Source organism: Pezoporus wallicus, unplaced genomic scaffold, assembly GCF_028554395.1.
Source record: "Pezoporus wallicus isolate ANWC-B61680 ecotype Strahan unplaced genomic scaffold, APGP_CSIRO_Pwel_v1 contig_4722, whole genome shotgun sequence".
NCBI classification, from domain to species: Eukaryota; Metazoa; Chordata; class Aves; order Psittaciformes; family Psittacidae; genus Pezoporus; species Pezoporus wallicus.
In genome coordinates, this window is record NW_026641840.1 from 2,555,141 (window position 1) to 2,580,677 (window position 25,537).

General features: G+C 53.6%; 2 protein-coding genes across 4 annotated transcripts in view; one reads left to right on the forward strand and one right to left on the reverse strand.

Annotated features, from left to right (window-relative positions):
• Positions 1–25,537, forward strand: part of TNPO3 (transportin 3) — a 179,696-nt gene that overhangs the window by 19,384 nt on the left and 134,775 nt on the right. The gene's annotated exons all lie outside the window — the stretch shown is intronic.
• On the reverse strand, positions 3,216–25,153 carry STRIP2 (striatin interacting protein 2). The gene is made up of 21 exons (XM_057425449.1): positions 25,025–25,153; positions 23,420–23,489; positions 22,037–22,111; positions 21,817–21,951; positions 21,505–21,625; positions 20,736–20,804; positions 20,534–20,640; positions 20,307–20,434; positions 19,537–19,725; positions 18,106–18,329; positions 17,086–17,151; positions 16,435–16,498; positions 15,357–15,428; positions 15,010–15,084; positions 14,426–14,523; positions 13,881–14,007; positions 12,296–12,396; positions 11,047–11,113; positions 7,629–7,733; positions 6,594–6,798; positions 3,216–3,612 (listed from the first exon to the last, which is right to left on the reverse strand). The coding sequence occupies exons 1-21, from the start codon at positions 25,151–25,153 to the stop codon at positions 3,362–3,364; spliced, it is 2,478 nt and encodes an 825-aa protein (XP_057281432.1). The 3' UTR covers positions 3,216–3,361.

The following is a 25,537-nucleotide window of genomic DNA, read 5'->3' on the forward strand; positions in this document are numbered from 1 at the left end:
AATGGATGGAGTCTTCTGGCACTGCCAAAGAAGCAGCATCTGAGACTGCCCAGTACCAGTAAGGGAGTTTTCCACTGGGGCCTCAGTTAATATGCTGCTCACACACCTCGAGGGGAAGTATCTCAATCCCCCCACATCTGTCTGGAAGTGGAAAGAGCTCGTTACAAGAGAGCTTCCCTCTGTTCCTGCTCAACTGGCATCGCAGCCCCTCAGCTGCTCCACAGAGCACTGGGCTGCCCCCGCATGGGGCCAGCAGGATTTATCAGCAGGAACCAAACCCCACAGCTTCTGGATGAAACCCTCACCCAGTGAGGCACATCTCACTAGTACAGACTTGGTGGCGAACAGGTGATGGGACACAAAGAGTTTAGTTAAGAGGTGTGCATTTCCTTAGTTACTTTTGCATACAGAGGTTCACATTTTGTATAGAGCTGTATCTAGGAAGCAGAACTTGTAGTGGGGGTGGAAATAAGTAGCATTCAAAGGCGACACTTTATACCATCCTCTACCATATACACATTCAGGTATGATTTGTATTTCAAGCTTTACCCCAGTAAAAGCAGCAGGCACTGGAAAGCCACGGAAACCTTCTGTGAAGCACAGGGTCAATATGAAATGCAGAAACAAGTGCTGGTTATTCTTCTCTGCTATAAACATAGTGGGAAAGAGACACGGGAAGGGGAAAAAAGGTTTGAGCCAATTACCAAGGGGTTTCCTAAGTTTCTGAGTCTTTCATCATTCATTCATTCATTCATTCATTCATTCATTCATTCATTCATTCATTCATTCATTCGTTCATTCCCTTTTCCTCTTGAAGAAATACCTCCATGACCTCCATTTATTAAGGTTAACAGGATTTGGATATACTGATGGTGCTTCCTTTACATTCACTTGGTTGTTGGGCACTTAGGTTGTTTTCTATGTCACCCTAAACCAGAGGATACCAGAGGAGTCAGAAAGCAAGGGGGGTGATGTGGTTAACCAGAAGAAGACACTCCAGACTCTTTCAGTGTGGGGTCACCATGTGAAGGAAGGAAAGAAAGGAAGGAAAGAAATGAACCAACATTCCTGCTATGAAGGGTGCTGAGGCACTGGAATGGGTTGCCCAGGGAAGTTGTGAATGCTCCATCCCTGGCAGTGTTCAAGGCCAGGTTGGACAGAGCCTTGGGTGAGATGGTTTAGTATGAGGTGTCCCTGCCCATGGCAAGGGGTTGGAATTGGATGATCTTAAAGTCCTTTCCAACCCTAACTATTCTATCATTCTATGATTCTATAAGGAAACAAGGAGCCAACAGTGCTGGAGGGGTGTCCCCTGTGCCAGGATGCACAAGAGCACACAGGGATACTGCTACATTCCCAGGACCCTGGCCTAAAGGGGAAATCACACATTTGGTAGGGAAATAGGATACAAAAATATCACAGAGACAATCCCAAACATTCCAGCTCTTCCTGAGCTCTGGACCCTGCAACATGCTGAAAATCACAGTAGTTATACTGTGCTTCTACTACTTCATTACTTCACAGACCCTTCGTTACCTGGGGTTTGCTAATTTACTTCTCTTTCTTCAATCTTTATTTACTCCCAGTGGGCTCTAGGGAGCAGAGGGGAATGCTGGGTGCTGTATGTTAGGGAGCTGAAGTCAATACTGAAATGACCTGTACGGAGCTACAGAGCTCGCCCAGCTCTGGGATTCTCTAAGGGCAGCACCCCGCTTCCATTATGGATTGTGTGTGTCTGGTTTCCATATGGGCTTTATTTAGTTTTAAATAACATTTTCCTTTACAACAAGCACAAGCACTGTGAGGCAGCCACAGCCCATAAACCCGCTCTTCTTTGCCCGAGTTCTACAGCTACATCACAACAGAACATCCAGAGTGTGTCAGACAGATGCCCTTCACAGCAGAGGCAGGAGCAGGGGTGAGAGCTGAGTTTATGGGTTGGTTTGTGAGGGATGGTTTTATCCTTTAGAAACACCAAAAGCAGCAAAGGAAGCACTGAAATCAAGGCACAGGAAGAGAAAACTGAAGTAATTGTGTGTGCTTGAGAAGCTGATTTTGAGCAAAAGCAAGTTTAAAGAGGGAATGGACTTACTAATGCTAAAAACACCTTTTACAAAACCCCATTACACAAACGTCCTCAGTTGAATTCCACAGCAATAAGCATGTCCTAACAAATACTGGTGGTCTCATCCCTTGTGTGCTCAATATAGTGATAACTGTAGCCAAAGTGTTTGCCTGCACTGTATTAACACACACGTCTTTGACAAAAGCCAAACTCCTGGTTTCATGGCTGGGGAGGGATGTTTGATCCAGGATTCCCTGTTCTGGACTGATAAGATTTTGTAGAGAAAGATACAGTTTTCATAATGCCAAACTACAAAGCCAAACCTCCCATTTCAGTGTGGCCAAGGAGAAGGGAACATCACCCTGCTCGGTACCAAGGGCTGAGATTCATTCAGCAGGTCAGTCCACAAGGAATTATCCTTCCAAAACCCTGGAAAACCTAATGTCGGAGTAACGATCCTTCAAAAACAACCAGGTGCAAAGAAATGTGGCAAGCAGCCTCTGTCCTAACACTGCACAACTTACTGATCCTTCCACTCCAATACAAATGGCAAGATGAATGGAATGGTGGAGGGAAGCGGAGCAGTGAAGAGGTGATGGATTACTATGAATGATGCAGAGATTGTCAGTTGTGGAAGCACAGCTCTGTACATGGGGTTGTGTAATCCCAGCAGCAGCAGCAGCAATGCCAGACTGGGGGTGACAAAGCAAAGTCATCTCCTTCGGCCAAGTCAACCTGCGGCCTCTGATTGAGACTTGGAGACAGCACCACGTCTTGTTTTCAGCTTCATTAGGCAGGCAGAGCAGGTTGCTTGTGGTTTGGGTGTCCGAAGCACGTTAGCAGACAGCCATAAGTGAATGAACCAAAGCAAACTATGCACAGCCAGGGGCATTCGGGAGAGATGAAAACCTTCCACAGCCGAGATGCTCTTAACACCAAACTTACATGCACGAACCAAGCTGAGGCAGCCCTGGACTCTGAGCTCTCATACACTGGCATCAATCTGCACTAAAGACCAGAGAAGTTCCCTCAACACTGCCACTAGTGTGACCCTGGAACCTGCTCCATGGCCTCTGGGTGGGTCTCTGCTCTCCAAGCAGTCACAAGGAAGGGGTGACCTCCAAAATGATGGGAATTGCACACTCTGGAGTAGACACAAAGAGGCTTGGTCTCTTTGGAAAGACTCTTCTGTTTTACCATCAAGAACACCCAGGTCCGAAACGCTCTTCCCTTCCGCAGGCTGTAGCACCCTGAGTCCTTACCAAGGTGGGTCTGGGGCAGATGGAGGTGTTGCTCTCACTGGTAGTGCAGCAGCTCCTCCCAGCGAATGGGCTGGGAAAACACCTCCCTCTCCAGCCACAGTTCATAGGAGTAGTGGAAGTCCTTGGGGAGCTCCAGCCTCTGTCCCAGCACGCTCTGCAGGCAGTTGTCCACCGGTGCAAACTCCGAGTCCTGAGGCTTGTCGTACCTGCGGCTGTTGAAGGCTTCAATGTTGGCTCTCAGGGTGCATTCTTCCGCCTGGAAATCCCATGGTCTTGCATCAATATCTGCCTCGAAGGAGGAACAAGACCAAAGGGTTGTGGAACAAATAACTCTGATCAGCTTGGAGCAAAAGTAGCGCTAGGACAAGGGGTGATGGGTTCAGACTGAAACAGGGGCAGTTCAGGTTGGAAATAAGGCAGAAGCTCTTCCCTGTGAGGGTGCTGAGGTGCTGGCACAGGGTGCCCAGCGAAGTGGTAAATGCTCCATCCCTGGCAGTGTTCAAGGCCAGGTTGGACAGAGCCTTGGACATGGACTAGTGTGAGGCATCCCTGCCCATGCCAGGGGCTTGGAACTGGATGATGTTAAGGTCCTTTCCCACCCAAACCATTCTGTGAGTCTGTGATTCTATCAAAAGAAAGGTTGAAGATTTTACAGCAACCACATGAATTGACCACAGCATTAGCCAGTTATTCCTAATTATTATTCTGAATCATTCCCATCATGTATACATTATAATTTAAGGTATTTAAATGCAATATGTTAAAATCACATGTAAATTAAGCTTCCTATAGAAATGCAATTATTCCTGCTCTGCTTTAAGCACTTTCTATCAGTACCAACCTCCTGCTTTTTGCAGGAAAGGCCCCACCACTATTCCTGAAAATCTCCATAGATGTCTGAAGCAGAGATTGGGATTTAATGCTAAAACCTGGTGAGCTCATGATGAGCTACTGACAACTCATTTTGCTTAGATTTGGACAAGTAGAACTATGCATGATGCTGAAAAGCTGACAACTGCCTGCAATAGCCACGCCGCCTTAAACCTGTAACGTTCGGTACATGTGCAACGTGGACCCATTAGTATTTCCAAAGCTGGCCTTTCTGAGCTCTAAATCTATATGGAACAGCCCTTTGCTCCATAAAGGCTCAGTACATTCATTGGCAAAGCTCAGCCATGCTCGAGGGAGGGGGAGGTCCGAGCTGAATCCAGACAGAAATAAACACTCCAGGAAAAACCCTTCCAGCTCGTGCCTCCGAGAGCCAAGTGCTTCCCTGGCAGTGTCCAGCTCAGGAGGCAGCCTCCATGCAGTGAACTGTGCAACGGAGTGCTGCATTATGTTGGGGATCAACTCCTTTGGGTGAAGAGGGACACACGGAGCACTTTATGCTTTGCATCTGCCTTAAAATCGCATTATTCCCAGTACTGCCATGTCAGTTCCGTTGTTCGGGCAAACCCTTGCTCCAGGGCAGCTGACGTGGGTAAGTCTTCTCCTGCTTCTTTGGCACATGTAGAGCTCAAGCTATTTAAGTCCCACAAGGCAGGTGGTATCCTGTTAGTGGCAAAAAGAAGCCCTTCTGCTGTGCTATATCCCACAGGGAACCACCAGCATGTGAGAAAGGTAGGACAGAGATCCCAGTAAAAGGACAGAAGGAAATCCCCAGTCATAGAATCCCAGACTGGTTTGGGTTGGAAGGGACCTTAAGGCTCATCCAGTTCCAATCCCTGCCACAGGCAGGAACACCTTCCACTAGAGCAGCTTGCTCTAAGCCCCTGTGTCCAACCTGGCCTTGAACACTGCCAGGGATGGGGCAGCCACAGCTTCTCTGGGCACCCTGTGCCAGCGCCTCAGCACCCTCACAGGGAAGAGCTTCTGCCTAAGAGCTCATCTCAGTCTCCCCTCTGGCAGGTTAAAGCCATTCCCCTTGGCCTGTCCTTACAGGCCCTGATGCAGAGTTCCTCTCTGGAATCTCCAGAGTCAGTCCCTTCATGTGGGGAACTCCACCATCCTTAAAGTGAAATTAAAAGTATCAAGTCTAATGTTTAACTCTTCTGTATTAATGTCACAGTGGTATCATTGGTACCAAAAGCACAGAGGGCTTCAAACATTGATTTCTATCTTTTACAGTTGAGCACCCTAACATAGTGCTTTCCTCTCCCATAAAGAAGATAGGAGGCTTTTAATTCTGCTTTCTTTTGAAGCAGGAATGCTGCCCAATTTTTCTACTTAATCGTTATTAAGTAGGAGATACAGAGCAGAAATGTAAGTCTGTCTTATTGAGGTAAAAAGATATTTTAATACTTTCTACTCCTGTCTTATAGAATCACAGAATGGTTTGGGTTGGAAAGCACCTTAAGATCACTTAGTTCCAACCCCCCCTGCCATGGGCAGGGACACCTCCCACTAAACCATGTCACCCAAGGCTCTATCCAACCTGGGACTGAACATTCACAACCTCCCTGGGCAACCCATTCCAGTGCCTCACCACCCTTACAGTAAAGAACTTCCTCCTTATATCCCATCTAAACTTCCCCTGTTTAAGTTTCAACCCATTACCCCTTGTCCTATCACTGCAGTCCCTAATGAAGAGTCCCTCCCCAGCATCTCTATAGGCCCCCTTCAGATACTGGAAGGCTGCTATGAGGTCTCCGCACTGCCTTCTCTTCTTAAGTTTGGGTGTGTTGTTGCAGCAACTGAGTGTACCTACATGGGAATACAAATACGTGGTCTGATGCGTCCCATGGATTAATACACGAGGAACATCAGAAACTGCATCAAACCCCACAGCTTTAGACTAGGTAAGAGCTGCTTAAACAGACCAGCACATCTAGGTGGAGCTCAAGGATTCCGAGCACCCACAGTGCTGGGACACAAACGCTGTTGTTTCTCAGGTGTGATCTGCAGAGCCATCGGTCAGATTATCACCCCATGGCCATCAGAAGCACACACATATGGTGGGAATACCAATGTCATTTAGCATCCTGATGGCCAAAGTGAGTTGGGAATGCAAAAAACACAGGCCTGGGCTTGGTAGAAACTCATCTTGGAGACCCAAGCCGACCGTGCCCATCCCGATCTGATTATTCCCACCTTTCCTCATGCCAACAATTTGATCCCTCCTGATGGCGCTGAAAGGTGCCTTAAAGCTTCAGAAATCGATCCCCAACACTGACCCAGAGAAGTTTATGGGATCCAAACCACCACAACCCCCCTGTGATCCAACTGCAGCTCCACAGGCAGGGGGGATGCTTCCCAGCACTACTCACCGTTGCCGTAAGCCCAGTCGTCGTTCATGCGGTGCCGCACCTTCTGGTAGATGGCTGACATGGTTTTCATGTTGCTCTTCCTCCACTGGCGGCCCAGGTATTTGGTCTGGATTTTCAACAGCTTGAGGACATAGAGCTGCATCATGGCCTGCTTCACCTTCAGAGCTCGCTTCAGTATCGGGGCTGACTTAAAGACTACCAGCATCTGTCAAGAAATCAGCACGGATTGATGCAGTGTGTTCAAGGAAGCCATGTGAGCACTGCCTGTGAGGCTTTGGGCATGAACACCTGGGACACAAATGGTCCAAACCCCTAGCAGGAAGAACAGGAGGGTTCAACATGATCAGAGGGCTGGAGCAGCTCTGCTCTGGAGCCAGGCTGAGAGAGCTGGGCTGGGTCAGCCTGGAGAAGAGAAGGCTCCTGAAGGGGAGACCTTAGAGCAGCTCCAGTGCTTAAGGGGGCTCCAGGAAACCTGGAGAGGGGCTTGGGACAAGGGCCTGTAGGGCCAGGCCAAGGGGAATGGCTTTAACCTGCCAGAGGGGAGACTGAGATGAGCTCTTAGGCAGAAGCTCTTCCCTGTGAGGGTGCTGAGGCGCTGGCACAGGGTGCCCAGAGAAGCTGTGGCTGCCCCAGCCCTGGCAGTGTTCAAGGCCAGGTTGGACACAGGGGCTTGGAGCAAGCTGCTCTAGTGGAAGCTGTCCCTGCCTGTGGCAGAGGTTGGAGCTGGAGGAGCTTTAAGGTCCCTCCCAACACAAACCAGTCTGGGATTCTATGAACATAACCAACATTTGCTGCCTGCAGCTTATGGGTCATAGAAATCAGTGTTGTTTGCAGACCAAATCCTACTTCTGCATTTATAGCTCAATCTGTGACAGAAAAATGAGCACATGGTGAAGCTGCAGAAGCTCCAGCACTGCCAGAACAAGCTCTCAGCAGGGAGGCTGGGCTGAAGCCCACAGCACAGAGCCAGGACACACTCGAGGTTCAACACTGGCAGCACACAGCAGGGCTCAGGAAGGCCGGACGTCCCCTCACCATCGTCCTTGAGTGCTTCCACTTGGTCAGCTTGTTGAGAATCCTCAGCAAGTTAATGCAGGAGAATAAGTTTCTCCAGCAGAACTGGTTGTTGTCTCCAGCTTCCTGCAAGAGGAGAAGGAAAAGCTTAACCCTAGTGCAGGGTTCAACAGCACCGCCACAGTGATGCCCTTGTGCAGAAAACCTTCCGTATCGCTGCCTGCACAAGTCTCATTTCTGCTGGAGATGAGCAGAGGAGCTGCCTCCTCGCTTGGCTTCTCATCAAGCTGCTGACAAGCCAGGAGATTCCAGGGAAACCCATTCAGAAAGGCTGGGATGCGATCAGCATGTTGAGTCAGAGCTCAGATAAATCACATTATCCCAGCATGGGAAACCTCCATTGTGGTACATTTGAATTCCTCGTTTACAGCCACAGAGCACATTACGGCGCTCCCCACTGCTTAGAGGGCAGGTCTGGTCAGTTATATAGCATTAATTCATGAATTACCACATGCTTGGTGGACATATTACAGCCAAATAGAAGGGAATCGCACAACCACGCAGGGTGACACAGCAGGGGCTGCATCAGGACAAGGCTTGGCTGTAACAAAGATCAGCTGGAGGGCAACTGATGGATTGCTTTAGACATCGGTTTAATAGAAGCACCCCAAGCCCCAGCTTGTATTAACAGTGCCTGTGAGCAGCAATTCCATCCCTGCAGTAACTCAGTTTATGTCTGAGCAGCGCCGAGCACAGCCCAAGTGTCCCCTCTTTGGGGATGAGGCTGGGAAAAGGTTACAGCAAGCTCCAGCCTTGACAACGCATGGCAAAACAGCAGCCTGGTGCGTGCTCCCCGTTCTGGGCATCCTCGGGAGGAGCTCCTCCTGTCAAACCCAGCTTTGAAACGTGATTTACCCACAGTAAACCTGCCAGCCTCAAGCCTTTGCTCTTAAGCACCGAACCATCGCTTCAGTAAGCCGGTAAAATGCTTTTGTACGTAGAATGTTTAGAGGCAGACTAAGGCAGAGGCACTTCTTGTTCACTTAATGCTGGGAGCTGGTAAAAGCCACCCTGAGCAAGCACCTTCCTGCCAGCAGAGGCTGTGCCTGTGCTGGAGGTTCCTGTGCACAGGAGCGGGGATGTCACTGAGGTGCCCATGGATGCTGCATGCGGCTCTGGGGGTGCCAGCTCAGGAGCAGGGGCTGTGCAGTTTCATACCTGTGCCCGCTCCTAATCTGCTCCCTCTGCACCAACTGGGTTTCCAAACAGACCCCAGGAGAACAAGCGAATTCCCATCTCATGGGCCGCTGGGTTTATTTCTGTCTCCCGTGTCACGTTGTCTCTATAGCTTCAAGTGAGAGCCTTTCCATCTGCTGCCTAAGAGCTCATCTCAGTCTCCCCTCTGGCAGGTTAAAGCCATTCCCCTTGGCCTGTCCCTACAGGCCCTTGTCCAAAGCCCCTCTCTGGGTTTCCTGCAGCCCCTTTAGGCACTGGAGCTGCTCTAAGGTCTCCCCTTCAGGAGCCTTCTCTTCTCCAGGCTGACCCAGCCCAGCTCTCTCAGCCTGTTTTAACCATCGGCTAAGAAATGAGTTACAGCTGTGATGTTAAAAATCACTGCATCAGAGTGTTCAAAAACCACTAAAACAACACCTAAAATGCTGGCTGAAGAAACACAAACTCGTGTGCAAGTGCATGCTCCTTCCTAACAACTCCTGCATCGTTTATGGTCTCCCTTCCCTCTGATCCTCCTCCCTGCTAACTCCAAAGCTTGTCCTTGCTTCATGTTTAACTTTTACTGTCTATTAAATCCTTACATTTGTGGGTGTCCTCCCAAAGATGGACGCAGGTGGTAAAATTCAAGTTGGCTTCCTCATATTTCCTAATGAAATCAGTCTCCCATGAAGCTAATACCTCGATGCGCCCATGAGGCACTGTCCTTTGATGCCCCAGCTCCCAAACTGGGAACTAGGCCCTACTGGGAAGGGATAACTGGGAATATTTTCCCTAAGAAGCTCAGTCTTCTACAGCCATAAAGCTGATTGTAAACGTTAAGGGTTAGCGTGGGGCACCGGAGCAGGCAGCGATGTGTCACTAGATGTCCCCATCGGGCCAGGAGAGGATTGCTGGGAGCCTGGCAGGGCTGGAGGAACGGGAGCCTGGGCAGGACAGCCAGCCCCCAGCATGGAGCAGCACGGAACAGTGCACTGACCCCTTTGGTAAGGAGGGAGGTGATGGCCGGGAGCTGTCGCCCAGAGCAGGCACCCAAAGGGAGGCAAGAAGCGCTGGTGGGAAGGTGGTGGGACAGTGGTGAGGAACCAGCACACTGCCCGTGTGTGAGGATGCGCTGGAACTGCCCAAACAAGCTGTGGCTGCCCCATCCCTGGCAGTGTTCAAGGGCAGGTTGGACACAGGGGCTTGGAGCAAGCTGCTCTAGTGGAAGGTGTCCCTGCCCGTGGCAGGGGTTGGAACTGGAGGAGCTTTAAGGTCCCTTCCCACACAAACCAGTCTGGGATCTCATGGTCCCACACCTATCCACAGCCACAACAGGGTTTGATATAAAGTTGATGTGACATAATGAGCTCACAGCAGGGATTTGCATCACAGCGGCACATCAGAAACACTGTGGCTACAGATCCGATGAAACCAGTTTGGCTCTGCTGGCTGAGCTCTGCCTTGAAGGGATTCAGGAGTAACTTTGGCTCACAGGAACAAGGGAAAATCACTTATTTTAATGATTTTTGCCCTATATGATGCTAAGGAAAACAACACAGGCTTAAGATGTTAGCAGCCAGGCAAGATGAGAGCATCCCTGCAGAGACTGGCTTGGGTCAGGCCCTTTCCTAATGATCCCTGCATCATTTATGGTCTCACTTCCCTCTGCTCCCTCTCCCCATTAACCCCAAAGCTTTCCCCTGCTCTGTTCCCTCTCCAAGTCCACCCTTCTCTGCACTTGAATTACTGCAGGTAGGAACCCGCCAGCATTAATGTCTCCTCTGTAGTGTGTGTATCCACACAGCCCATTGTGCTGGCTGGTGTCCATAACACTTAGGCTCTTCTCTGTAACACTCAAGCTCCTCTCCATAGGGAATTTGGTTCATTCCTTAATCTACTGGCCTCTTAGGAGCACTCCCAGCAATTTAAACCTGGGAGGCAATGGCCTCTGGGCAAATCCTTTTAAAAGAAGCTGGTTCTCTCTTGGAGAAGCCAAAGGGGAAACTCTAAACCCAACTATTACATGGGGTGCACAACACCGGCACTGCCTCCTCCTCATAGTGAGTGATGGGAGGAGTTGTCAGGTCTGGAGGGGAAAAAAAAAGTCTAGTTTTGGGAATGTTTGGGATTACAGTAAAAGGAAGATAGAAAAGAGGAAGCAGAAATCCTTCCTCACCTTCTCACGTACAGCAGTACTAGTTAATAGGACCCTGTCTGTGCTGCTTACCAGGCTTTCTGCAGTGAGCTCGGGCAGGTCATAGACTGTACAATGAGGATAATCCAGGACAGAGATGCTGTGGAAGGTGGGAAAGAAGGGACTTGTTAAAACCAGGTACACACGAAAGCAACTTTTGATGATCTCCATGATTGTGCCCAGCAATGTGTAACTTCACTGTCCCTGCGGCTGGAATTGCAATGGCAGCACTGCCTTATGCAGCAAGGAGTTTGGACTGGGAGGAATCCCATCTCCACACTGGGCATGTGAAGCAGCCTGAAGCCAGTGCCATGGATGTGCTTCCGTCTGCATTCCAACTACACGGATGGCATCCAAATGGGCTCCCAGCCTCACTACTGTCTCGTGGCTCAGCTTAATGGAGCATGTTGGTTCCTCCTGGCTCCAATGCACATCCTGAGTGCCTTAATAGGGACTCGAAGGATTTGGATCCATTAAGACACGATAGATCAGTTTTTCATATACGTATTTAACAAAAGGAAGGAAACCCAACAACAAAACAGGTCTTAGGATACAACAGGGACATCTGGTTTCCGGCAGGAGCAGTTGAACCTCCCTGGATCACAGCATCCAGCAGCAAACCCAACCTCATTTTCCACATGTGTATCCTGCCTGTGCAGCCTCCATCAGAAAGCAGAGGAGGGAGCAAAGCGCTCCTGAGCTATGATCCCTCATCACTTAGGTGATGTTAAGGCACAGAACCAAAAGCAGAAGTTATTATTACTGAGTGAATCAATATATTGCTGTTTTTCATGCGGGCCTTCTTACACTGACCTGCAGTAACCAAGCCAGCCCCTACACAGACTTAACACAGCCAGAGGTAAGAGACACCTATGCAAAACCTGAAGAAGCCAGGAAAGATGAATTATAGGCAGTACAAAGGACCTAGAACACTCCATCCCATCTGGCCTTTTGGAAGCTGTGGCCCGGAGATGCCCATTGCCACTGGGCTGCTCTCCAGGAGTCCATGTAAAGATTAAAACAAGCCCCCTGCAGTAAGGGAGACAGGTCTGTGTGTATTGCAATAGTCCAGTGAGAGACTGGGAACCCCCATCTGGTCCTGCCCATTAACCAGGAGGGATTTGCTCCCCTACAGCACATTCCTGTAGTGGAGAGTGTAACCCCCAAAGCCACGCTAGGGACCAGAGGTCACTTGGTCCCACCACGTGTGCACATGTTAGGGTTCCTCATGCACAAAGCCCCCCTTCTCCATCACCTCCCTGTTCCCCAGAGGTGGTTGTACCTGTTTTTGGCAGTGATATAAGACAGGATGTTTTGGTTGAAGAACTTCAGGATCAGCGGGATGCAGTTGGCAAACACCAAATGTTGGGACACGTACTCAAACTGAGGAAGAGAAGTGAAATGGGTCAAAGGTTTGCTAGAATAACTGGGAGCATCACCTGGGAATGGAAACCCATTTCCAGCCAGGAGTAAAGGAGTCTTGGTGGTTTTCTCTAGAACCTCACAGGCCATCTGCCCCTTGCAGAAGCTGCTGTATAAGGTTTGCATCATGTACAGCAGCTCCCACCAGATGGAAAACTCTTTCTGCATAGAGTGGGCACACATAGAGTAGTATAGAACCCCAGCCTCGTTTGTGTTGGAAGGGACCTTAAAGCTCATCAGTTCCAACCCCTGCCATGGGCAGGGACACCCTCCACTAGAGCAGCTTGCTCCAAGCCCCTGTGTCCAACCTGGCCTTGAACACTGCCAGGGATGGGGCAGCCACAGCTTCTCTGGGCACCCTGTGCCAGCGCCTCAGCACCCTCACAGGGAAGAGCTTCTGCCTTATCTCCAACCTGAACTTCCCCTGTTTCACTTTGAACCCATCACCCCTTGTCCTGTCACTACAGTCCCTAATGAAGAGTCCCTGTCCAGCATCCTTGTAGCCCCCTTCAGACACTGGAAGCTGCTTCCAATGCTGACCCAAAAGCAGAATTGGGGAGAAACCCCCCCAGCCTTCTCCAGACTTAGCCACAGACCGCCAGGGTCCTGCCATGGAGGAATAATGAGAGGAGCTGGTTTGGGACTGAAGTGAGAAAAATCAGTGAAGGCATCTGGGGCACCCAGAGCCAGTGTAGGGTTGTGAAGAAGTGGGGGCTTGTTTCATTTATCCAATTCAATATGTAACATTTAGCTATCATCAATATATACTATTTAATCCACTCTAATGCTCAGGTAACTATCCATGGGCCTCCCAACACAGGCGGGTTTGCACCATGCCGAAACCTTTAAAAGAAAGGTAAAACCATTAAAAACTCATTGACTTGGAAAATGGTGGGAAGTGGGCCCAGGCCACAGCTCAAAGCCCTCATGTGGGTGCAGTTCAATGGGTGCCAAGCAGATGAAACAGAAATCAGATTGCATCTAAGAGCCTGTGTTGAAAATGGAGCCCAAGCACTTGATCCCGTCGAGGGACCCAGGACCAGATTAGCTGACCCCGTGAGGTCCTGCCCAGCTCTATTTCTGGTCACTGGAGATGACAGAGCAAAAGGCAGCCTTGTCTAACCCCAGTCCCCTTCCCCCTCGATCAGGGAGGTTTGTGCTTGTGATAGATCCCAGATCAGCCACGTTGTTTGTCCAGAACCTGGAAAACTCCTTCCATGCGAGTGGAAACAATCCTGCCAAAACACAGTCTGAGACACACTGCAGCAGGTTATCCCTGCCTGCAACCCTATCCCTAACACAAATCCTGGCCCACAACCAGGATTCACTGCTATGGAAAGTGATCTGCAGCTCCTCATGGAAACCCATCCTGGAGAGGTCTGTTTGGAACAGGGTCTATCAGGTCCCAGTGGCTTCAAGATGACTTGGTGGTGGCTGAGCCTCACCTGGTAGATGTGGTTCAGCTTGAGGTGCTTGAGGAGCAGCAGCAGCAAAGCCGAGATGCTTTTCACGATGATCTCTTTGTGTCTGTTCACGTCAATCCCCAGCTTCATGCTCTGGAGAACGGTGATGCTGGGATGGAGGGAAGAAGGCAACAGCACAGTGGGAATGGGAGCGAGGAGGACAAAGGGACTGAGGGTTCATATTCACCTGGACAAGCTCCAGGGAAACGGGGACCTTTGCTTCCCCCTTGGATTCTCATTTCAGAGAATCCCAGACTGGTTTGGGTTGAAGGGACCTTAAAGCTCCTCCAGTTCCAACCCCTGCCACAGGCACGGACACCTTCCACTAGAGCAGCTTGCTCCAAGCGCCTGTGTCCAACCTGGCCTTGAACACAGGTTGGACAGGGATGGGGCATTTTCCACTATCCAAAGAGCTATCCCCAAATCCGGAGCCTCCCAAACCTATTGGCAAACCCCAGCTCTCCTGCTCTGCCCAAGACCTCGTGGCAGAGCTGGGATAGATGGTGACCACCCCGTCAGGGACTCACGGCATCTCTTCAGGCAACACATCTGCCAAGATGTTGATGGAGTCAGTCTTGGCTTTGGAGGTGGGAGCTGCAGCCAGGAGGATCTTCAGCAACGCTATCTGCAGGAGAGGGCAGGCAGAGAGGGATGGTCCCAGGATGGGACATTCCTTCCTTCTCCTTCCCTTGCTGGAACCACACAACTTCAAGCCAACTCAGTAGGGCTTCACCAGCCCAAGCTCTGCTCACCGTGATGGACTGACTAAGCCAAGGCTCAGCCTCTCTCTTCATACCTTGCACAGCCAGGCCATAAAGATCATCTAATTCCAGCCACCTGCCACAGGGCAGCATTGTTCCCCCTCCTCTGCAGACAGCTCATTTTCCAACCACTGACCTGTCTCCAACCATCTGACCGTGTCCCTGTGGATCCACACCCCTTGATCCTCTGAATCCCTCCTCTTGGACTGTGCTTTCCACCCAACTCTGCTCTGGATATGCACCAGAATCCCACCATTCCTGTCCATTCAGCCCCATGCTAAGCTCCGAATTCACAGCTTGGCATCGTTCCTCACTCAAAAGCTCTTTGCTTGTAAGAACCACGATCTTACCATATACTGGGGGAGGTTGTACAACATCGCTCGATACAAGACCTCACAGGGGGTTTCCTGGACTTCCTCTTCCCCCTGTAGCAGAGGGAAACATGAGAAACAAGGGAAGATGAAGCACTTCCAGTCCATATGTCAGAAATTCCATCAAACCCAGCCTGAGGACTGGACATAGCTGTCTGCTGGCCGCAGGGAGCTCCAGGCCTTTCTCCACTGCTACATTTGACCAAGATATGGACCTCTAGAATAAAGAGCATCCAAAGTGTGTCCTAAGGATCAGGGAGACATATGGATTTCTGTGACACCTTGGAAACACATCTATCTAGTGCTGGGGTGCAGCAACTTCTTACCAGAGACATGGGGCACTTCTCCAGCTCCTCCTCATTCTTGATCTGGATGTCTGAGATGGAAACGTATTTGTGCTGGCAAAACACACAGAGAGGCAGAGGAACACCACAAGTGAGGGATGGGACACAAGCAGTGAGGACAACAGTTGCTCATTTCACCTATGTCTGAGTTAGGTGTGTGGAGAACTCATCTTTGTGTGGACATCCCTGTCCCTGAAGCCCCTCACACGATGCCTTTGATTACTTCCACCTACTCCTTCCAGCATCTCCCTGTAAGTAAATGGAGAGGGACAATCTCCTCCAAAAGGTAATCCAGAGCTTAGATAGGGCCAGCAGGCAATTGAAGGTGTCTCATTCCATGTGGAGCGCTCCAGGAGCCAAGGCTGGCCATGCTTCCCCTGGGGAACAGCCCGGCTCTGGGCTTGTATGTCCAAAGCCAGTCTGTCACCTTCAAAGCACATGGTAAATGCTCACCAGGACACAGCAATGCTATATCCCTACACAAAGGGGAAGTCAAAGTGCTGGAGAATCCAATTGGAATTGCAGTGAGGACTCAGTTTTCCTTCCTTTTCCCCAATTCCTGCAAGAGCTCCAGAAGCTTTTCCTGGGATAATGAACTAGAAGGGGTTTTCTTACTCCCTCCAGTAACTGTGCTCCAGCCATGAGGATCCCACACTGCATGTGCTGGACATCCAGCCCCTCTCAAGCTGTTCGGACCTTGACTGGATTCAGATGGACTTCCCATGCAGGGAGGGGAAGAGCTCAGACTGAATGAAGAGGAGTAGAAGACTAAATTCCCATGAAATTCCCATTTATTGTGGGCTGAGAACCTACGTCCTCGGAAGCTGAAACTCCTTCTAAGTCCTGTTTCACTAAATTGATGTGGATAAGAACCTGATGCCCTACAGTTCCCTAGGACCTTAGTGACCTTGGCCAACGATCCCCATGGCTCTGATCCCACCTCAGAACATCTCCTGAGTGCCAGGGAGCAAAACTAGCAGGGAATGAGGTTAGAGAAGCTGCCCTGCTGCTCAGCGAGGCTTTTTGGGCTGCTGCACCACGCATGGAGCCACCATCTCACCTGCTTCAGGGTCTTCACACTCTCATGGATGGGCCGTGGGAGCCCTATGAGGGTCTCAGTGTCTCTGTGGAGGAGGAAAACAGTAAATCCAAGGCTGGGAAGGGGATCTGTGTTCAAACCCTTCCATGGCAGGCAGGGTGAAAGAGGGAGCCTGGAGTCTACTGAACGCATCCCACATGGGTCAGGGGCTGGGAGAGGTGGCCAGAGCTGCCCAACCTCCTCCCCGCAAAGCCTGCACTAGAGAAGAGGACATGAGGGTGAAGAACTGGGGTGAAATCAGCTCTCTGCACAGAGACCTAAAGAGGGCCACACCAGGGTGATTCGATGCATTCAAACTGGGGCATCTGCTGTGGGTACCAGATTGTCCTGACCCTGTCACACATCAAACCCATCTCGGGCTTGGGCCAGGGGTCACCCGTTGTGGGCTAGGTCTCACTTTTAATAGCAAGAGGTGCTTGGGGACCAGCACCTCCAGGAACACCTTTCTATAACCCCAAGTGCATTGCTGCAGTGAACCCAGCTCTGCCTCGTCCCACCCGTGCCCTGGGCTGGTTGGGGTCATAAACCCTTTGTGGACACCTCTCACCAATCAGACTGCACTGATGGGAGCCATGGGACAGCCTTGGCTGGACCCACACATGAAACACTCACTGTCCCAGCGTGAATCCGATGAATTTGTTCCTGCTTGATTCCAGGAAATGCTCGATGTCTTTCTGTCTGATGGAGCAAACACAAGGAGAAGGTTGGACTTACAGCACATTGCGGCCTCCACTGCTCAGAAAGGACAGTGTGGGGCCAGCAAAGAGCCTTGGAGCTGTCTAGGATTGATTTCTAGGGGTCTTAATAGTGGCACAGAACCCCCATTGCTCTCATAGGTTGGGATCAACGTGAACTGAAACCAGTTGTCTTTGGTGTGCAACCCCATGGGAGCTGCAAGTAAATGGAGAGGAGCTCTCTACCACCAGTTCCTTCTAATCCACTCTCTGCTCCTAGCACATAGAATGAACCAGCTTGGAAAAGACCTTTAAGACCACTGAATCCAAGCTGCCAAGGCCTCCACCGCATGCATCTCCAAGCAGCATCTGCTCCCTCTGAGTGACCAAATGTTGTCTCTGTGGTGTGGCACAGCACGAGCTGCTCCGAGAGCCACCGGGCACCTTGTGCACCTTTGAGCATCATTCATGAGACCCAGCCAAGGGTCTCAGCGCTCCAAGCAGGACATGAAGCCAGAGCCAAGGCTCCCACAGGCAGAGAGAACCCAGCTGGGCTTCAGGCACCAACCCAGGCAAACAAGCATGAAGTTACATGGAGTGACAGCACCATGCATACGGAGACCCACGCGGGACACCAGCTCTTGCTGTGTCCATGCGAGGAGTGCTCTGGATGGACACGCTTAGCCCCGGCACTGCTCTCACATCAGAAAGATGCTTTTGTGGGTTAAAGATATTGGATTAAATCCAGGTTTTGAATCAACAGCAAAAAAACTCACTTGGATTAGAGGGATGGGGGCAGAGGTTGTCACCTCCTTTTCCTAATGCGCCCCCATATCATGTGCAGGTCTTAGGAAGGGAAAGCACCGACTTCTTTATCCTTCTTTAAAGATCCTCTTTATCTTTTCTCTCCCAGTTTTCACCTTAGAGCAAGGCCACTTGGGATACCAGAGGCTTTTACCTGACTTTGGGGGCCCAGGGGAGCCCTTTGGGGAATGACACCCTTTCAATAGGCAGGCGCTGAGCCGGCATGGCAGCGATAACCGCATCCCGCTCCATCAGGTCCAGCTCCCCCTCGAGCCCGCTGTCCACATCATCATTCTCCTCTTCATCCACTCCTGCTTCATCATGCTTGAAGGGGTCTCTCTCGTTGTAGATGTCCAGGCTGTCCTGCTTCACCAGGGGCTGCAGCACAAGGGGAAGGAGAAATTCAAGTCACTCCATGGGTGTTATTTCCCTCCCAGCTGATTCCATAGTGGAAGGATCTAACTCCCAAATGTTCCCCAGATGAGGTTCCCCTCCTAGCTCTTGCCCCCAGAGCCTGGACAAGGAATAACCCTCTCTGTACCTCTAACATTGCTGTTCTAAGAGGTGTGACCCCATTTTCCATCTCAGCTTTTGTATCTACCACCCGGCATCTCTCCCCTAGCAAGAGGCATTTTCATCCTCAGAGCATAGCACAGCAACTCAGAGAGTGGAGCTAAATAAAGACGAGCTTGCTGGGAGCAGTTTGCTTCTTGGTGCTTATCAGCCCTTTGCCATAAGGTCAGGACGTCCTCTCGCTTCCTCTGGATCAAAAGCACCACAGGACTGATCAGCTGCAACTGAAACTGGGTGAGGAGAGGCTCCCCAAGACCTGGCTTCAGTGTGCACCTGAGCCCAGAACCCCCCCGTGTGCTGGGCTGCACCCCCAGAGCGTGAGCAGCAGCTCAGGGAGGGGATCCTGCCCCTCTGCTGTGCTCTGGGGAACCCCCTGCAGTCCTGATCCAGCTCTGGGGCAGCAGCACAAGAGGGACGTGGAGCTGTTGGAGCGAGTGCAGAGGAGGCCATGGAGATGCTGCGAGGGCTGGAGCAGCTCTGCTCTGGAGCCAGGCTGAGAGAGCTGGGCTGGGTCAGCCTGGAGAAGAGAAGGCTCCTGAAGGGGAGACCTGAGAGCAGCTCCAGTGCCTAAAGGGGCTGCAGGAAAGCTGGAGAGGGGCTTTGGACAAGGGCCTGTAGGGACAGGCCAAGGGGAATGGCTTTAACCTGCCAGAGGGGAGACTGAGATGAGCTCTTAGGCAGAAGCTCTTCCCTGTGAGGGTGCTGAGGCGCTGGCACAGGGTGCCCAGAGAAGCTGTGGCTGCCCCATCCCTGGCAGTGTTCAAGGCCAGGTTGGACACAGGGGCTTGGAGCAAGCTGCTCTAGTGGAAGGTGTCCCTGCCTGTGGCAGGGGTTGGAGCTGGAGGAGCTTTAAGGTCCCTTCCAACCAAACCAGTCTGGGATTCCCTGAAACTGGAAACATGGGGAGAAAAGGGAACCACGCTCCCACGCACAGACTGACTCTTGACCGGATGATGGTCCCCATTGTCAGCACATCCTGGGCCGTGCTCCAGGAGGATGCGGCCGCTCTCACCCTTCGGCTGCGGTGTCCTCCCCGCTTCTGCTGCTGCTGCTCCACCAGCTCGATGGAGCAGGTCGGAGGCGAAGCCGCGCGCATGCTGCGCATCACCTGGATGCTGTCCTCCGGCAGCGGCGGCAGCCCCAGCTCCTCGCGCTTCCGCACCTTCAGCTCCTGCAGGGCTTCAAATCCACCCAGCGTGAACTAGGGACCAAGGGGAGACGTGAGAGAGCCGGAGCAGAGACAGCCCGCCCGGGCTGCGCGGCTCTGGGGGGCTTCCAGGGGAGCAGCACGTGGAGGCCATCAAAGTAGATGGATGAAACCCCATGCCATGGTTGAGGATGAAGACACCATGCGCTGGGTCACGGAATCAATAGGACCATAGAACCAGATAGGTTGGGAAAGGCCTTCAAGATCTGCCCCCAAAAGTGGTAAATGCCCCATCCCTGGCAGTGTTCAAGGCCAGGCTGGACACAGGGGCTTGGAGCAAGCTCCTCTAGTGGAAGGTGTCCCTGTCCGTGACCTTACATGATCTTAAGGTCTCTTCCAACCCAAACCATTCCATGATTCTATGACTCCATCAAGGCCAGCCATTCATTCTCCACACTTCTCCCCAACCCCCCATCCCCTGTATGGTTCATCCCACCCCCATCCCAGAAGAAACTGGTGTCAGCTTCCTGTGCCATCCCAAATAACCTCATTATGGTTGCACAGTGGGGAGCATCCAAGCTGCATATTCCCAAAAGGATCGGTTTCTGGGAAGAAAAGGAAAGGTTTGCACCCACCAGAAGCACCTTCCAGAGCAGGAGCAGAACCTTCCTCATGGGGAAGTGCGGAGCGTGGCCACTGCAGAACTTGGTTACCATCGTGAAGAGCAGCAGAGCAAACGGCTCCTCAGCGTGCACAGGGAAACCTGGTGGGGAGAGGGACCAGGGTCAGAGCGGATTCCCCATCCCCAGTGATCCGCACAACCGAGGGACCTCCTTAGGGCACAGTGAACGTTGGGGCTCACTCAGCTCCATCCTGAAGGTCTCCCGGCAGGTTTTCCACTCGGGGGGATCCGTCTCCTGCTCCACTCGGATGTTCTCCACCATCAGGTACATGACGCTGAGCAGCACCCTGCCGGGGCAGCACCGCAGTGGGTGACGCTGCCGGCCCCAGGGGGTCACTTTGTCCCCATGGCCTCCCCCTTCGCGTGGGGCTGAGGTGGGTACCTGAGCTCCGTGCTGTCGGCCAGCGAGATGGCCGGCTTCCGCAGCGCGCTGCTGCAGGCCTGGCTGTTGCTGCGGGGAAGGGGGCACGCTCAGAGCCAGCCACGGGCACAGGGTGCTCCTCGCCCCCCAGCCCAGCCTGTGCCTGCAGTGGTGGGGACACTGCTGGGGCTGTGGCACCTCCCTGGTCCTCAGTGAGGAGGAGGAAGGGGAAAGGGGAGCGGGGGGAAGGATGGGGAGAGAGAAGATGAAGAGGAGCATCAGGAGGATGGAAGGAGTGTGAAGAGGATGGGGAGATGAGAAGGAAGGTGATGAGGATGGGGAGAAAGAAGGTGAGGAGAAGGAGGGTGAAGAAGACAGAAGAAGAGGGTGAGAAATATAGGGAGAAAGAAGATGAAGAGGAGGGCAGAGGGGAAGGGAGAAGAGGGTGAGGAGGCTGGGGAGGAAGAAGACGAAGGAGGAGGAGGAGAATGGAGAAAGAGGAGAGTGGGAAGGGTGAGGAGAGAAGATGTAGGAGCATCAGGAGGATGGAAGAAGAGGAGCATCAGGAAGATGGGGAGAAGATGAGAAGGAGGGTTAGGAGAATGGGCAGAAAGAAGATGATGATGAAGATGAAAGAAGAGGGCAAGGAGTATAGGGACAAAGAGAATGGAAGAAGAGGAACAGAATGATAGGGAGAAAGACGATGAAGAAGTGGAGGGTGAGGAGAAAGAGTAAGATGAAGAAGAGGACGAGGAGGGTGAGGAGAGCACGGGCAGTGGGGACCTCTCACTCAATCTCCATGTTGAGGAGCTCCAGGAAGGCAGTGAAGGTTCCCAGCTGGTACAGGAGGAAGCAGTTGTGCCGAGACCAGTGCAGGACATCACCTTCATTATCGCAGTCTCCAAAGACCCCTGGAGAGGACCAGAGGGAGATGTTGGTTAGGGGAGAGCTGCCTTTGAGCCCCTTGGAGCCCACGGGACCACCCTAGGAAGGGGCTTCACTGCAATGACCAAACCCAACGGAAGGCTTCTCCCAAGCCCCCATGCCAAAGCCAGGCAGCAGATACCCATCCACATCCAGAGCCGGGGAATGTGGTCCTTACCCTGTGCCAGGTACAGGATGGCTCGTGCCACCTTGAGCCTCTTGTCCCTGTTGACCACCTCCAGCCCATCCAGCAGGCGCATGACATAGGCCCTCTGCTGAGCCCCATCCAGCTCCAGCCACCTCCTGCCCTGCGCTGGGAAAGGGACACCACAACCAGGGGTGCCCCCCTGGGGGTCCCCTCGCACCCCGAGCCCCCGAGCTGAGCCCAGAGCTGGTACCTTGAGCGTGGAAATCCTCCTCGAAGCATCTCCTGTTGCTGCCGAGCTCGGGCTCCTCGGTGTAGCTGTACAGCTCTGGTGAGGGAGGGGTCAGCAGGGACCAGGAGGAGCTTCACCCTCCTCTTTACGGCCAAGCTCCTTGGGGGGCCCTGAAGCACCCAAGGAGATGTGGGGCAGAGACCTAAACTTATCCCTGAGCCCTTCTGCAGCTCCAGAGGGCAACTTGGGGACACCCAGTGCTGCCAAACTCCTCATTTTCCTCCCTGTGTCCTCCTTAGAATCACAGAACCAACCAGGTTGGAAAAGCTCTTTAAGCTCATCCAGCCCAACCGTTCCCAGCACTGCCAAGGCCACCACTAACCCATGGCACTGAGGCCTCGTCTCCACGCTGTGTGAACACTTGCAGGGACGGTGACTGCAGCCCTGCCCTGGGCAGCCTGTTCCAATGCCTGAGCACCCTCTGGGGAAGGAATTGTTCCTCAGCTCCATCTAAACCTGCCCTGGTGCAGCTTGAGGCCGTTTCCTCTTGTCCCATCCCTTGTTCCTTGGGAGCAGAGCCCAGCCCCTCCTGGCTCCATCCTCCTCTCAGGCAGTTGGAGGGAGCCATCAGGTCCCCCCTGAGCCTTCTCTTCTCCAGACTGACCCCCCCAGGTCCCTCAGCCCTTCCCCATCACACTTGTGCTCCAGGCCCTGCACCAGCTCCGCTGCCCTTCTCTGGCCCTGCTCCAGCACCTCAATGTCTCTCTTGACCCCACAGTGATGATGCTTGAGCTGCATCTCCAAGGGGCACTTTTCTGTCCCAGTTTGTGCAGGGAGGAACCACAGGAGCCCCCCTGTCACATCCAGCGACTTGGACATTTTGGGGCTGGACTTGGAGGGACCCAACACTGCCTGTTCCTATAAATTCCTATACAATCCCCATAGTCCTACAGTGCTGAGCAGCACCAGGAGGGACTGGAACGGTCCCAAAACAGAGGAGGAAGGATCCCTCACAGAGCAAACGTGCTTTAGCCAGGCCAGCGAGCTCAGCCCCAACACTCACAGCTATAAATAACCCTTTGCTGGGGGAGCGCAGGGTGACGGGGCAGTCCTGCAGCAGGAGGATACAGGATGAGGCCTCTGCCCCTCGCGACGCCCACGATAACGGGTGACATTCCCCAGCCTGGACACGTCACCCCTGCACCCCTGTGTCCCGGCAACCCCGCTGTCCCCACACGTCCCTTGTGCTCATTGCCTCTATTAATAAACGCCTCCTGCTCTATTATCACCAGGATGATACCACCCGACATCCATCCCCCATCCCGGGAGCCCAATTCCCCACGGGAATTTTCCCTCCCCAGCAGGCACCTATTAATAGCAGCACAGCACCAAAGCCCATCTCACCTCCTAACTCAGCGCCGTGGCCGTCAGCATCCCCGTATTCAAACTCCAGGTTGGGACAATCCACGGAGCCCTGCGGAGATGGGAACAGCACGGGGGGGAGGCTGGCACATCCCCGTGGGTATTTCGGGAGGGGGGATGGCTGCCAGCGGTCCCGGCCCTGCAGTAAAGCTCCTCCAGGCTCTGGAGCAGCCACTGGTGCAGGGGTGATCCTGATCTGGGTCTCCAGAGCGCGACATTTACATGAGGGTGCTTAAAACCCAGTGTGAATCTGGGAGGGGGGTGGAAAACCAGCGCTGAGCAAATCCCAGGGGAAGCAGAGGCAGGATCCAGAGGGGATCCTTGAGGTATTTCAGAGCCTTAAAAGCAAAGTCTGGGGCTGGTTGGCTGCAGAAGTGCCCCGCAGAAACCACCCGTGCTCCGTCCTGGCCATCCCAGATCCAGCAGCTTTCCAGCCCTTTCGAATCCCAGACTGGTTTGTGTTGGAAGGGACCTTAAAGCTCCTCCAGCTGCAACCCTGCCACGGGCAGAGACACCTTCCACTAGAGCATGAAGCGTGTTGTGGATCTCCCCCCGCTTCCCTGCGGATGAGGAACTGGAGCATGAAACTTCACCGGAGGATTAAGCGGGGCCAGGAGCAGCCGCAGCACCGGGAACCCGTGGATGGGTAATCACTGAATGAGCATCATTCCTCCGCCTGAATCCCTGCATCCCCCCGGGCAGCCCGGCCGGGAGCGATGCGCATCGGCACCATTAATATTGATGACCCCGGAGGATGCCAAGCCCCGAGCTCCGGCTCGCTCAGAAGCGTTGGTTTCTCAGCCCGCTTCTGCAGCCGGACCCGTGGGGAGGCTCCGGGGGCTGAAGCCGATGAGGAATTCGGTGCTAATCCGCTTGGAAAGCCTGAGCCAGGGAAAACAACCCCGGAATTCCAGGGCAGGGCGCAGGGGCCGCCGCTCGGACACCGTCCCCTGGGAAAAGGGGACCCTTTTTGGGTCAGGGAGCCGCAGGGAGCCCCTCGACCCGCAGCTCCTCGGTGGGGAGGCAACATCTTCCCATCCCTGTGGCCCCACGGTGGCCGCGGCATCAGCCCAGGGCTGGATCCTGATGACCCGAGCCTGGTCCTGCTTCCCCAGCCGGGCACCACGAGCCCGGAGCGGGGCAGGGGCAGTGAGCAGCGGGGGGATTGGTGCTGGTTGGTTGGGCAGGAGGGATGAAGGGTGGCGGGGACCCCAGACCCTGCGGGGAGGGGGGGGGCAAGTGGGTGCCTGGAGCAGCCCAGGACCTGCTGGGACCCCAAGCCCTGCTGCAAGCTCTGGGAGCGGGGCAGGCAGGTGCCTGTGACAGGGGCAGCCTCCATGGGGACCCCCACTCCGGACTGGGGACCCCTCAGCACCCCAGACAGGGATAGGGGAGCACCCTCGGGACCGCGAACCCGTTAACCCAGGGCCAGGCTTCTTCCAACCACGGCAACGCAGGGACCCCAAACCCGGGGCACGGCCCCGAGCACTGAGCAGGGACCCCCCGCACCCCATCGGGGTGCCCCACCCCGCCCGATCAGCGGCCGCCGGGACCCCAGCGGGTGGCACCGCCGCCTCCAGCCCTCACCTCGGACTCCTTGCGCTGGCTCCTGATGAGGTCCCGGCTCTTGGGCTGGGGCTGGGGCTGGGGCTGGGGCTGGGGCTGGGCCGGCAGAGCCCGGACCGGGGCCGGGGCCGCGCCTCCCGCAGCCTCCATTCGCCGCGCCCCGCCGCAGCGCCCGAGCACGTGGGGGACGGAACCCCGCGGCCCGGCCGCGCCCCCCGCCCCGCCGCGCCCATTGGTCTACAGCATCAGGGGGCGGGGCCTGAGGGCACACCCCCGGCTCGCCATTGGGTGAGGGGCGGAGCCAGAAGGGGCTTGGGGGGCGAACTCATGGGGTGCTGGGACGGGGGTTCGGAGGCTGTTGGGGTACCCTCGGGATGGCGGGTGCTGGGAACAGGGGGATTTGGGGTGGGAATGTGGGGTGCAGTGGAGGTGACAGGTTTTGGGGGGGTCCATGGGGTGTCCCTGGGGGTGCTGGGAGCTAGAAATGCAACAAAGGGGGGTTATGGGGGGTCCTTAGGGATGATGGAAACGGGG

Bases quoted from the DNA above. Each gene is read 5' to 3' on its own strand.
- STRIP2 (XM_057425449.1), bottom strand. From the start codon at position 25,153: ATGGAGGCTGCGGGAGGCGCGGCCCCGGCCCCGGTCCGGGCTCTGCCG. The intron at 21,952-22,036 runs GTACCAGCTCTG...TCCCTTTCCCAG, and splicing joins GGAGGATTTCCACGCTCAAG to CGCAGGGCAGGAGGTGGCTG. The intron at 21,626-21,816 runs GTAAGGACCACA...GGTCCTCTCCAG, and splicing joins CATCCTGTACCTGGCACAGG to GGGTCTTTGGAGACTGCGAT.